The following is a 13,733-nucleotide window of genomic DNA, read 5'->3' as shown; positions in this document are numbered from 1 at the left end:
ACGTTCTTCTAGATCAGAGCCATGTTTCGCTGTGTTGGTAAGGGAAGGTGCAGCCTTGCATGGAGGGCATGCAGAGGTTCTCCAGACAGCTCTTGGGAGTACAAAGTGCAGGGTCTGATCCAAAGCAGAAGATAAAAGGAAGAAGTTTGATGGGGCACAGCATCACCTTTGTGCCCTCCTAGGTCAGTGGCAGGCCATGGAGCATGGACCGGTGCCCAGTGCTGACCCCAGCTGCCTGTGCTGTTTGCCTTCCTGGCAGCTGCTCGAGGTTCCAGCTGGTCACCGGGGTTATGCAAGCCCGTGCAGTACGCATGCCCCAGCTCTACCACGGAACGCAGCGCAAAGCCTGTGCTGTAGCTGGCAGCTCTGCCAGCAGAGCAAGGTGCTTGCCCTGTGCCAGTGGGACCATGCAGACCCCTACATGCCTGTGCCATGTGAGGCTGCGTGACCACGCTGTGCCCCTCCTGTGGGTATGGACCCCTAATTTAAACGTAAGGGAGCAACTGGTGAGTAGTCGACTGACACCAGTGTTTACCATATACAGAGCCATTCCTCAGTGGTCTTCTGGGTAGGAGAGATTAGTTTCCAAGTATCAGCACCAGAAATACTCTGTGCAGTTGCCATAATGTTTCATGCAGGGGATGGAAAAGTAACATCTGCTTTTTTTCCTCTGGATACTGAGAGCTGGAATAGGTAGGCTCTGGTTAGTCAATTTTTTGGAGAGGATGTTAATAAACATAGACTTTCTGTTTCCTGCATCAAGGGAAAGAGACTGTGCCCCATGGAATTAAGCAGCTCTGGTTTAGATACAATCCCAATGTAAAGAAAAGACTTTTTGCTACTTTCCAAGTAGTTCTTGGCTTTTATATGTTAAGCAGTGTCATTCGGGAAACGGCTACCACAGGCACTGGTTTTGCCCTGGGATATATACACGAATACAGCAGAAAGAGGAAGAGAATGAATACATGTGAATTAAAGAAAACAGTTTTCCTAAGCAGCTCTATAGATACCTTATAAATAAACATGGTCTCCCCTTTGAGAGCCTGTGGGAATTAAAGCAGCTAGGAGGGGAACAAGTTTGAATTAAATATATTATGTTTGCTAGATAAAAATAAATGGGTTAATCAAGGGAAAAAATATACAGCATGTTCTAATTACTTAGCAGCATAGCCAAGCCTCATGTTAGCTGGAGCAAGCGAGCTAGAAACAGCACTGCTTGGTAGAAGTATTATTATGGTGAAGGGGTTTTATAAAACCCAGCAAAAGCAGATGGATCTTGGTACTTAGAGACAGGTTCTTGTTCGACTTTAAGGTTCTCTGAGGTTGCACATGGCAGAGCAGCATCTCGGTCTGACTGGGAAATTGGGGTGCTGTTGCCCACACTGAGTGACATCCACAGTAAATTACACCATGTTTTAAGAGGTCCTTTTAAAATCCATAGCATTGTTCCTTTTAGTTACATGAAAACCTGAATTTTCCAGCAGATCTTGTGCACTTGGTTTGCCCTTGTTGTGATGCTAAATGGGAGGGATATCCTGGATCCATAGAGGTCTGAAATCAGGAATGGTGAGAGTTGTGGGTCAGGAAAGGAGTGCTCACCTGCGCTTTTAACTAGCGATCACCCATGAAATGGAAAACTCTGTATTCTGAAGCAATGAACCCACACACACCTGAGCTGCTGCTGACAGATACTGAAGTTTTATGGTACATTAGTTAGGAAAGTCGTATTGCATTTGTGCTCTAATTTGGTAAATAGAGAGTGAGATTCTCCTCCCTGTCTGCTCATGTGCTCTGCTCCGTCTGACGGTACCTACACGGACAGAAATGGCTGTCTTTGGGACATAAGTGATTTTTTTAAGACAAAAGCAGTAGCTGGAACTCACGTGATTTTTGGTTCAAGCACTTTCCTGGCCCATTTGCTGAGACCAGAGGGCTGAAGACAGAGACGCACACACACACACACTCCTTACAATTTCTTTTCTCTTGATGGCCACTGTCCACTGGCAGGGGCACTGTGAAAACCTTACTCCCACCCAAGGCAGATAACCCAACAGCTTTTAGTGCAGGTTTGCCTGCGGGAGCTTTCCTTGCAGGCTGGAGGTGGCTTCTTTCCTCTGAGCGGACTGCTTTAGCCTTTGTGATAGGAAAGCCCCAAGACTTGGGTGTGAGAGGGTGTAAGCATGAAAAAAGAAGTTGGCACAAGTGAAACCACAAAATGTGTAAACCTAGGAGCAGGAACACCATGGTTTTTAAAACTAGTTAGTTTTCCAGGGGTTATATTTTTCATTAATGGATTACTACGTAGTGTTCCTCTGCAGGCTTACCCAGGAGTGATGGACTGTGCCATAGTGGTGAGGACTGATCTCTCCCAAAGCGTGAAGATGCTGGGTTTTAAAACACTTCTCTGTTTCTGAACCTTTCTGAACAGTCAATGTCAGTCATGACTTTTGCACAGAAAATGGCCATCCTACAATAGATGGGACTGTAGTAGGAGAGGGAGCACACAAAGAAACCTGAAGCCCTGCTCCTCTGTTGCTCTGCTGCTTTGATAAGCAGAGCACATGTGTTTACCTTTGAATGAAAATGACTCTGATTTTAAACACTTGGTTTCGCTCTGAGTCTGCCAGAGCTTTGGTGTGGCCTGTAGCTGCTGGTAGGATGGCTGGAGGCTGGCTGCATGCATGGAGGCCGTCCCCACAGTGGGGACCCTGCACAGTGGTCAGTGCCGCTTCTGGGGTACACCCAAGAAACGGTCACGCCTGTACTGAAATGTGAATTTTCCACACATTTCCTCTGCTCCAGCAGAGTGAGGGTGGGCTGGGGCAGGAGGGGGCCTAGATGGAGATGTAGGAGCAGTGAGGAGAGCAGATACTGTGCTGGTGGGGTAGGGGAGCAGGGGCTCGCACTCTGCAGTTGATGCCAGACAATGTGTAAGCAAGCAGACCTGCAGTCACAGGAAGCCTGAGTAGCTCTGAAATACTGACTTGCCACCATTTATTGTGGGAAGTGTGAGGAATGTTTCTCTGCCTGCATTGGCATAACCCTGGTGCCTGTAAAATCAGCAAAATTTCAGTGGTTGATTGACAAAGAAAGAACGTCAGTCTTTTGAGGACTGATCAGGCTTCTCATTTCACAGAAGTAAGATTGCAATGTTTGCTTTCCTGCCGGGAGGGTTTGCTAATGCATTTTCTCTCTCAGCCTGGTCCAAGGCCAAGCCTGGATGTTTAGGGTTATGATGTGATGGAGTTAACCACATTCTCTCAAACTTCAAAGAGATTTTAACCCAAATCTGGAGAAAATTTTGAGCCCCTGGTTTCATCCCAAACCCAGTCCGCAGCCAAGTGTGCAGCTGACTTGGCCTTTCTGTTGGTTTCACAGTGTGACTGTCTGTCTATGAAGGCAAAGCAAAGGAGTCCCATGGGTGAGCAGGCACAGACAGAGAGAACACTTCAGTTTTCTCAGCTCCTTAGCATATGAGTTTCCTTACTTCAAAATTAACACAAATTAAAGGTCTTGCTCTCTCCCAAGAGCAACTTTGACATTGGCAGCACACAAAGAGCAACAGCCCCTACACCATAATCCCCCTTCTGTAGTAACCTGCCTTTTCCTTCTTTCCTCCAGTTCATCCATCCCAGGAGCCTGGCTGGCTGGAAGGGACCCTCAACGGCAAGACAGGATTAATCCCCGAGAACTACATTGAGTACCTATAACTTTGGGTGTAAGATTGCCCCACTGCTGATTTTTACATGGTATCCATGGCAGCCGCTGGTGGGAGTCCTATAAACCATTTTGCTCTTTGCCACTGTGTGATGCAGGGTCAGGACTTGCCCAAACCGACTGAGCTGAAAGTTTGTGTGGATAATAGTGTTCGTCTGTCCTCCTGCACTCCAGTGCATGCTGGGGCTGTGTGAGGAGCAGTCCTGGGGAGATGGCTGAACTCCTCCAGCCCCAAGTGGTGGCAGGTGTTGCCCAAAGCCCACGTGCCAGCTGGGAGCCATCACAGCAGTGAGAAAGCCAGCAAAGCAGCAGCTCTACGCCGCAGCCCAAGCACTCTGTAGGGGCCAAGCCTGCAAATTGTGAACCAGCATAACAGAGCTCCAAGCCTGATGCTCCCTACAGTGAGACTGTTGGCCAGCTGTAAAGAGCATTAGTGGAAGCTGAGGAACCCCAACCCATCAGCCTCCCTGCCAGAGGAGGAGCAGTCAGCAGCAAGGAGTCGTTTGCTCCCAGGCCCTTCCCCACTTTTCCGACCAGCCTGAGCGAAGCTCTCCCATGCAGCTGGGAGCAACCCAGCCCCATCTCACACTGCAGCAGCAGGAGAAGGGGTGAGGTGCTTTCAGCTGACATCAAACTACAAGCTGGGTCTGCAGCAGCAGTTTGCACAAGGCTGAGCTTCTCATGACAGGCTGGGTGCAGCCACAGCAGAGCTGTGCTCTTGCAGGCGAGAGCAAGATGTTGGGATGGGCTCTGTGAAGGTGGGCACAGTACTGGCTGGGAGCTGTCAGGACTCAGCAGGCATCAGCATAGTGGAGGGGAGAATACTTTGGACCAAACCTCTCAAACTTTTTTTTTTTGTAAGATTTAGATTTTTGCAAGGTAAATGTCTGTGATCTGTGCAGCCTTAGTTTCCTTCCTGGACAGCAAGATGTAGCTCCTTTTGTTTGACTGGCTGTTTTGTGTCTCCACTTTCCAGTGCACATTGCACAGAGATGTCCATGTTTTCGCAAATGCCCAGGCTGCTGATGTGCCATTTTGGAGCTGCGTTTGCCACTTGCCACTGTTGATTTTCAGGTGGTCTCCTTGCTTGCAGCCTGGTCTAGTCTGTCTGTGCCAACTCTGTGCAGTTACTGGCTGTGGAAGGTAAATTATTTCCATACTCACAGGACATTTGTTGTTAGTGTGGCCAAGTTATGGTCTACAGAAAGCAAAGGATGAGCCCCTTGGCTCCACCACCCCTCTGTCCCTGCCCTGGAGGGGATGCTCATGTCTCCATGGACACACAGCAAGTGGTTGCAGAGCAAGTTTGCAAATCCCTTGCCATTTGGGGTCATTTTTAAGGGGGAGGGTGGGAGAAGGAGCCCTGTGTGACTGCAGAGCCGGGCTGGCCAGCTGGCATGTCAAGAGCTGGAACAATTATATTTTGTAATAGAAAATCGTGAAAGAACCCCCAGCCCCTGACAGAGAGAGTCTCTTGTGCAGAAGCAATGCTGTCACATGCTGCTGGGGGGTGGATGTTGTGTCTTTTTGTAATAATTTTAAAGACTCTGAGTGACTGAATTGCTGTATGTGTCACTTTTTATTTTTGAGAGAATTAATGTATAAATAGAGTATCTTAAAATATTATGATGGAAAGATCTATATTTGATATTTTTAGAAGACCTGTAACAAGAGAAGTGAAGGACATTTGAAACCAGTTACAGAAAAGCACTTGCAAACACACTCGCATCTACAACCACCCTCTGGGCCTTGGGCTGCCTTTTCATTCACTTCATGGTGTCACATAGAAATGAGGGAAACTGACATTTCAAGCCTCTTTATGTTTCTTTCACAGTAATTAAACTTCCTAGACTTTTGTCCTGGGGGGGGTGGTAGTGGTGGGAATTAAAAACAGAAGTGGAAGGAGTTGATCTTCTTCCTGATTTCTAGGGTGGGTGCAGTATACCTCATCTCCTTGGGAGTGTAGCCCTGCTGTAAGTGACACCCTGCCCTCTCTGGGGACATGTGGGGCACATCACCTGACATGACTGGTATTGTCTGGGCAGGGGATGAAGTCTCCAAACTGTCCCACGTTTTCTGCTTTAAGGTGTTGGATGACGAGAGCTGAGAGGTTTGTAGGGATGACAGCCAGAGTTTCACCAGCAAATTGCTGGTTCATGTTCATCCTTGGATTTAGTAGTGAACATTTATTGATTTTCCTGAAGCAGAGGATTGGGCTGGGCTTTCTTCAGGCCCAGCCGTCGCTGCAATGCTGCTGGCTGGTGCTGGGACCTCAGGGAGGCTGCTTAGAGCCTGCCCTGGCACCTGCACTACTACAGAAACCCCTTTCCAGGGGTGTAGGAGAGGGATGGGAAGGACTAATGGAAAGGAAGGGGTGGGAAAGGCTTAACAGTTCATCTGTCAGCACTATTTGCTTGTGTTTGGGACTGTCCTGTCCTGAGCCACTCCTCCAGCATGATCCCTCCTCCTCTCATGGGATGCAGCCAGAGCTGGCAACTTTCAGCTCAGGCAGGGGTTTCCCAGCACAAACTTCTGTCTGAAATGTGCCTCTTTGAGCAGAGAGCATACTATGGACAAATAAGAATTTCAAACATGTCAAAAAACACTCTAAAAGGCATATTTAAGGGGTATGGTATTTCAGGACCTCTTCAGTCACACTGCACAAGCACTAGCACTGGCTGCTCCGTGCCCAGAGGCTGCCACCAGTCCTTATGCCCACAAAACCTTTTAGTGCAGCGTCCCCTTTGGCTCTTCAGATGCTCAAGTTATTCCGAGATGGGAGTAATTTCCTTTTCCTAGCTATTTAGGAGCTTTTGGATATGCTACCTAGAGAATTATTGGGAACAAGTCCCACACAAATGTACTTACAAGATGTCTTTTAGAGGAAAGGAAAATAAAGCATAAAAGACCTAGTGGATTTTTTTTTTTTATTAAAACTTTCCAAAAAGAAAAATTTGGCTGAAACACTTACTAAACATTCCCATTTTGGGCCAGCTTTAATACTGGAGTAAACATTGGTTTACTCCAAGGGAAATTAAAGAAAGAAAATACTTTTTTAAATCAGCTTGACATGGCATTTGATGCTTAATGTTAAAGTCATCAGTCAAAAGTATAAGAAGGGAGAGTGTTCAGACCTGCCAATAGGTAAAGTCTGTCCTATATTCCCTGTCCCATCATTTTAGGCAGTAAACAAACAAAAAAAAGATATGGTGCAATAATATCTGTTGAAACAGATGTCAAATGAGTCTCGGGGTGCAATCCTGCTGTGTTTCAAGTCAATGGCGCAAGTCCCATGAGCTGGCCACAGCCAGGCTGCTGTGCGCCAGCCACTGACACGTGTGGCCTTTCTGAGGTCCTCACAGGTCCATGGTCAAGCTTCTGGCCCTTTTCTCTACTGATTTTGCAGTGTTTTGAAGCAGAAAAAGTGAAGCACCTCGGATGATTTAAGAGCACCCATGCTGCAGCCAGGGCGCCTGTCACACTCCTGGTGCCCTGCTGGGGGCTTGGGCTGGGCTGTGTGGGGTTGGAGCTGGACTGGGTTGAGGTTAGGCTTGGCTTGGGCTGGAGTTGGCTTCGATGCTTTTTTTTTTTTCTAGCAGGCTATTACTCAGAGCAACATTTTCAGACTGTGGCCATGAATTTTTCAGATTCCCATCTGGCTCTGCAGTCAGACAAAACATCCTCCTGGTAATTGTCTTGTCTCAAGAAGACTTCTGTGGCCTGAATAGCAGCCCAGACCATTACAGCTAATTACAGCCATCCTCCGCATACACACACAGTCCTCAGTTATTGCTGTAACATGGGGGTATGCAGATGGTCTGTCCTCTGCACCAGCACTTTAAGTTGCGGACAGGCTCCCGCTGGTCCTTGCTGCTGCTTCACACTGGCTTCGACTGAACAGCCTTGGTTAGATGCTGTGACCATAGCTCAGAACACTATGGCTTCTCTGGGCACCAGAGAGGTTGGACCATTCCGCTGTGGGTGTGAACTCCAGGGTGCATCCGTCTGTGCTGGGACACAGTGCTAGAAACACCTCATTTCACAGAATGGGCTGCATGCTCTAATCCTGAGCTAGAAGTTTGATGATAGTGACTTCAGGCTCTGCTGTCACTTTATGTCATAGACTGCAGGTGAAGCACTAGAATTTTCCCTCAAGGAAGGGTATCACTTATTTTAGTTTTACTTCTGCTGACAGCTTAAAAGAGGGTGGCTGTGAGGAATGGGAGGAGGATGTTTATTAGAGCCTCTTAACACCATCACATCTGGGTCCTATAATAGCCTGCTGATGGCTATGTTTAAATACTGAAGAGGAGTTGTTCTGATTTATCTGAAGTATTGCACAGCACAAATCCAAACAGCTTTGAGTAGTATTTAAGTCCCCCTCCAAGAGCTTTTCCTTTATTTCTGGCCAGTCTGCCCCAAGGAACCCTGGGGCTGCAGGCAATGCTTGGGCAGGAGGAGCTGCATCCCCTCATCTCCTCCTGTTAGATTACTTTTCAGGAGGTGTTTTTGTTTGGTGTCAGGACTGTCCTCTGCCAGCCTGCACCCTTCTCAAAGCAGTACCAGCAGGAAACCAGGAGTTTCCCAGGAGCTGCTGTTTGGGGAAGGGTGGGATTTGGTTAGTGGGCTCCTCACAGCCAGCTGAGGCTTTGCCTTGCTCCCTTGGCACCTGAGGCCATTCTGGTGTGAGGGAGCTGCAGCAGCAATGCCTGTAGCTCAAGGCATAAAGGTCAGGAAATCAAGAATGAATCACAAGTTCATGGGAGGTGCAGCAGGTAAGGGCTCATGGGAAGAGGGCTGTCACAGAGACAATACTTCTTCCAGTTGCTGTTTTACAGAAATTTTCATGCCCAAAGGCAGACCCTCACTCTGTGTGAAGCCCTTTAAGCTGTAAGCATGAGATGACAGCCACTACACCAAAGCTGAAGATGAGTAGCATCCTTTGCCATAGGAAAACACAAAGGGTTCTCTGTTTCTCCCTGTGTCCATGCACTCTATAGCAATATTTACCTTTACAGGCTGTGTTTGCTGAAAGGGGACTCAGCACCCCAAACCCCACCAGGGTTCAACCAGCCTGTGCCAGGCTCCTGACCCCTGCAGGGCCCCCACTGCTCCCTAGCACTGCTGGGTGTGCCAGGCAGGTATTTTGAAGAGGTGTCTGACTTACAGTTATTGCTCCATGAGAAGGAAAGAGAAATAAGCAAAAAATCCACCCCAAAATCTGATTTTTCTTGTCCCAAGCCACTCTCGGAAAGGCTTTTCCCTCTTTGCAGTTTTGATACATCTTTCCTATAGAAATGTCATTTATATTCTTTTCATCATTCAAGTGTGTAGTCCTGAAAAGGCAAAAAGCAGAAGTTCCTCAGCACCCAGGAAACCATTTTTCCCCCCCATCAGGCCCAGCACTGTCCCTCTGTTGCCCAGCAGAGCAGCCCCCCCTGGGTGCCCTGCCTCTGCTCCCCATCTGAATCAGCCTGTGGGACATCAGACCCCATCCCTGCCTCTTATCATTTGGTGCAATCTCCAGAAATGATTGAAATAGCACAAAACTTGTGCTACCAGTGCTCTCTGGAGCAGTGCACAGTAAATCACAGCCAGCCTGGAACAGCACTTGGTAACAAAATACAGAGCACAGGAATATCCTCCTGGCAGGGCCACCTGTGAGCAGCTGTGCACACTGTGTGCAGCCAGGCTTTGGGACAGAGACCCATAGGAAAGCAAACTGTGTTTCTACTCAAAACACAGAAACTTTACCTCCCTGCAAGTAAGTGCAGGCTTGATTACACATAAGCTTTTTTCTGCTGTCCAGGAAAGCATCTGCTCAGCATTTCTGAGGTGGTTTCACAAGCCTCGCTGGGGGCCAGCAGGGCTCTGTCCCCCACCTCAGCCCACAGCTGCCCCCAGGAGCCCCGTCCCCTCAGCAGGGCCTCCACAGCTGGGGGCAGCTGAAGGCATCTGCCCCATGGGGTCCAGGGTGCTGGTCTCACTACCTTTTTCTTTATTTTTTTTTTTTCCAGCAGCATTTCAACATTGTTTCTTGCTTTGCAGAGAGGGATGGAGGCATGAGCAAGGGAAAAGATGCCAGTGGGGGAGGGAAAAAAAAATGTTTGCATGTTTGTCACACCATCAAAACCAGCCAGCTGCAGCAAGGCTCTTACCGCCCCATACCAGGTTAGCTTCAGTAAGCAGCTCCTACACCTTGCCCCAGCACAGCCAACCAGTCCCCCACAAGGTTTCAACAGTTCATCTACTGCCCATGCTGTTTCTCCATCCTCTTTGGGCCAGTCCACCCTGCATCTTACCTCTGCTGTGTCTGGATTCTTCCTTCTCTGAGCTCCTCTTCCAGCCAGCCTCTCCTCATCCAGACCCCCTTCTCCTTGCTTCTCCCAGAGCCTCTCCTTGTCTCTCTTGCATCCAGGGTACTCTCTTCTGCTTCTTCCTGGTCTCTCTTCATCCAGGGCTCCTCTTCTGTACCCCTTAGAGCTATTTAACTACTTAGCAGGAACCAGCCACAGCTGCACCTTATCTACATCAGCCAACCCACCTCCCTGAAGCCAGCCCACAGCTGTATATTATCAATGTTAATTAACCTGCCTTCATTCCCCTATAATTCCTTTACAATTCCTCTACACGTTACACATGTTCAGCCTGCAGTCTGTGTCAGTGACTCAGAGAGGGCTGTGCACGATGTGCTTTGAACAGCATTAAAAGGCAGTGGAGCCAGGGAAGGGCAAGGTGTGGTCTCACCTGGGGCCCTGGGGCTGGCTGCGCTAGCTGCAGGCAGAGACCCGAGCATCCTCCAGCACCCTTCTGGGAAGATTTTTGAATTTTATTTTCATAACTGTTTATATTTAAAGGCCAAGCAAGCCCAGCATCTAATGTCACCTCTCCCAGATTGGAGGGCACGCTCTAGAATCAGCACTGGGGTACTGTTTGACGCTGCAGCAGGGACATCCCATAGACCCACTTGACAAGACACAGGCCCGGCCCTGTGACCCACACTGGGCTGCGGGGCTGCAGTGGGTGCTTGGCCCCACTGTCCCCCAAAGGGCAGCTGCCCATGGCAGCACCCTGGCAGACCCACATCCCTGCGGGTAGCTGAGCAAGGTGGGAGGGCAGTGGGGTGACTCAGAAGGGGGGATGGGAGCAGGAGCCAGCCGGGCCATTCCAGAGGGATGATGCACTTGGCAGGAGGCACTGGCTGTGGCTGTGCCCTCCCCATCCTCAGGTTAGTTTATCACTGCTGGGGTGCTGCTCACTTGCTTTTCTCCTGAAGAAACCCCATTTCCCAGGGATTTTTAAATCCCGTAAATACATGCAAGACTTTGAGTGGGTGCTGGCAGCTGTGAAAGGCCGTGCACCCCAGCAGCGGAGTCTGAGAGGAAGTGTCATGTCCCTCCCACCCAGATCTCCGGGAGCAGAAGGGAGCTCAGCACCCCAGCAGGGACCACGCAGCTGCACAGGGTTTAGTCAGGCAGATGGGACAGACAAAATGTGCATGTCATTGCTGGAGATGTGAGGAGCTGCACGTGTTACTGCTCCATCCATCCCACCCATGGTGACACACAGGTCAGTGGGTGCTTTCCAGCCAGCTCAGCGTGCAGCTCATCCTCACCGATCTCTCCTGCATGGCTACTCCTGCAGCACCCAGCAATACCCCCGCAGCCATCCCACAAGGGCAGGGCCAGGCTGCCTCCCTGCGCTGCTCCCAACGGCTCCTGGCCACCTGCTCCCACCACTCTGTAGGAAGCGGGATGGCCTGAACCATGCGGTTTCGCCTAATGCAGGGGTCCCACATCCTGCTGGATGGGGCAGCGTGGCAGGCTGACGGCCAGAGCCCCTGCAGCACCCACACTGCTCAAGTTGTCACCAGTTTGATGCAGTGCTGCTGGGTCAGACTGGTGTGTGGCTGAGGAAAGTCACCTACACAAAAAAAGAAAGCCCAGCGCTGGAGGGACATGTTCTGCTTGGCAAGTGCATGGTATTTTAATTATTCTAACGAACCAGAAACCTCAAAGCAATTATAGTTTGTACATTTGGGCTAATCCAAATTTTTAGCTTTTGGGAAATAAAGATTAAAAGTGAGGGTTTTTTAAAGCAATAGCTGTTTAAACTTCTATTCTCTGGGTGAGGAGCTGATTATTTGGAGACAAGCATGGCAAAGCAGCTTGTAATTTAGCATAACTGTTTGATGGCTCATGAGGTAGCACCTAGCTATTACTTATTATAAATCCTCCCTTCTGTTAATGAAGCTTATTCTTACTTCTAAACCTCAGACAAAGGGGTCTAGAAAATCGCACCTGTGCTCTAAAACTTACTGACGCACTCAGGAAGGGGAAAAAAAGCCCCAGTAGCCGGGCACCCTGGAAATCTGCCACAGGGCTCAAATTCTATGGGGCAAGGCAGGGAAGATGATGTGCACGTGGGAGTGCTGGTGGAGTTTAAATGAACCCATTTCCATAGGGGGATTTTTGGGTCTTTGCCAACATGTGGCACATCTCCCCAGGAACCCTTCCCTGCACCGTACCCAGGTCCAGCCAGTTCCCCTAGACAATGAGATAATCAAATATCTGCAAATTGATCAGAGCTTTTGTTAACAACCGCCTGTGAGTTAAGAACAGAGAAGAAAAAATGGGCATGAACAAGGCATCACACATGAGCACCAGAACAGCTGGAGTGTGAATCGGAGCAAGGACAGACCCCCTGCTGTGAGCATCTTCATGGCACAGGGGTTCGGTGCCCAGCCGGCCCCCTCTGCTCTGCTCAGTTTTAATCCCTGCTTCCACGTCTGATGAGACCCTGCTCCAGGGCACGGGGATGCTCTGCCCAGGTGGGAGAGGTGGCAGGGCCGCTCTGGTGCTGGCTGTGGCTGGCATGGTCACCACCGCCTTCGTACCAGACAGGGCTCCGTGGCGTGCCTAGTGCCCCCCACCCTGGAGCACATGGCACGCCGGGGTATGTGTGTGTGTCTCGCTACAGCTGCAGCAGACTCAGAAAGTATTAAAAGAATGAGAAGCAAGGTCTCCTGTTAACCACAGCAAAAGGGTAGCTTAATGCAGAACTTGTTGGGAGAGGTGAGGTTCAAGAGCCAACTGCTGGAGCCCTGCCCCAGCACAAGTCCGTATTGCTAGTGCTGGAGCGCCGGCAGCATCCCTGGCTGGTTCCTGGTCATCAGGCAGCCAGCAAAAAGGTTCTCTCACCCGGCCTGGAGAAGTGCCGCTCGCTCTGGGGTGGCCGGAGGTGCCCAGGGCTGCCCAGGGGTGTTGGGGCCAGTGGGGCCGATGACCTGCGGTGGCCCCACAGCCTGGCCAGCCGGGACCTGCTGCTGCTGGTGCAGCAAGTGGTTGCAGGTTTTGGTTTTAACTCGTATTTCCAGCTGCTGTTGGAGCAACTCTTGTGCAAACAAGCTTATTCTAATGTTGTTTACCTATAGCTCACTCCTGAGGGAGGACTACCATTCTGGACAGCAGCCAGGGCAGGGCTGTTGCAGCAGTGCGAGCTGCGCTGTGCTGTGCCACACTGTGCCGTGCCAGCCTGTCACCCTCAGCTGGAGCCCAGGGTGGTGGCAGCTCTGCCTGGGGCCGGGTGGCGGAGAGGGGCTGGGGGGCGTGCCAGGGCAGCCACCCTTAGCCCTGGCTGCCAGAGCTCCCCGTCAGGCATAGGAGAGGGATGAAAAAACTATGCCTGTTTGATGTAGAGCTGCCTCTCATTTCCTCCTCAGATAAGAGTTTGTAAATATTTTGCATGTGCCTTTTTAAAGCTTACGCATTTTGCTGTAGTCAGAATCTATAATATTTCTTGGACAGGGAAACACATGTGCTGCCTCTGGCGTGCATCTTTGTTGGTTTTTTGTTGTTTTGTTGTTTTTTTCTTTCAATTTGGTTTTGGTGGGATTTTTGTTAAATAAATGTCACTCTGTGTTGGCCTGGTACCTGAAATGCCTGCTCCTCCGAAACACCCAGGGACGGCCCTCCAGCCACAATAAGGAGAACCAATTAAATCACAAGATCATAATT

At 49.8% G+C, this 13,733-nt stretch overlaps 1 protein-coding gene across 6 annotated transcripts in view; it reads left to right on the top strand.

Moving 5' to 3' along the window:
• Positions 1-13,733, top strand: part of ARHGAP26 (Rho GTPase activating protein 26) — a 211,390-nt gene extending 197,657 nt beyond the window's left edge. For all 6 annotated transcript variants that reach the window (XM_056348080.1, XM_056348079.1, XM_056348072.1 and 3 more), the window contains one exon: positions 3,622-13,733. In XM_056348080.1, coding sequence (XP_056204055.1) covers positions 3,622-3,710 — 89 coding nt within the window. In that variant the 3' untranslated portion in view covers positions 3,711-13,733. The remainder of the gene's footprint in view (positions 1-3,621) is intronic.

Source organism: Falco biarmicus, chromosome 8, assembly GCF_023638135.1.
Source record: "Falco biarmicus isolate bFalBia1 chromosome 8, bFalBia1.pri, whole genome shotgun sequence".
NCBI lineage: Eukaryota > Metazoa > Chordata > Aves > Falconiformes > Falconidae > Falco > Falco biarmicus.
Note: the sequence above shows the minus strand (reverse complement) of the source record. Positions and strands in the feature narration are given on the sequence as shown.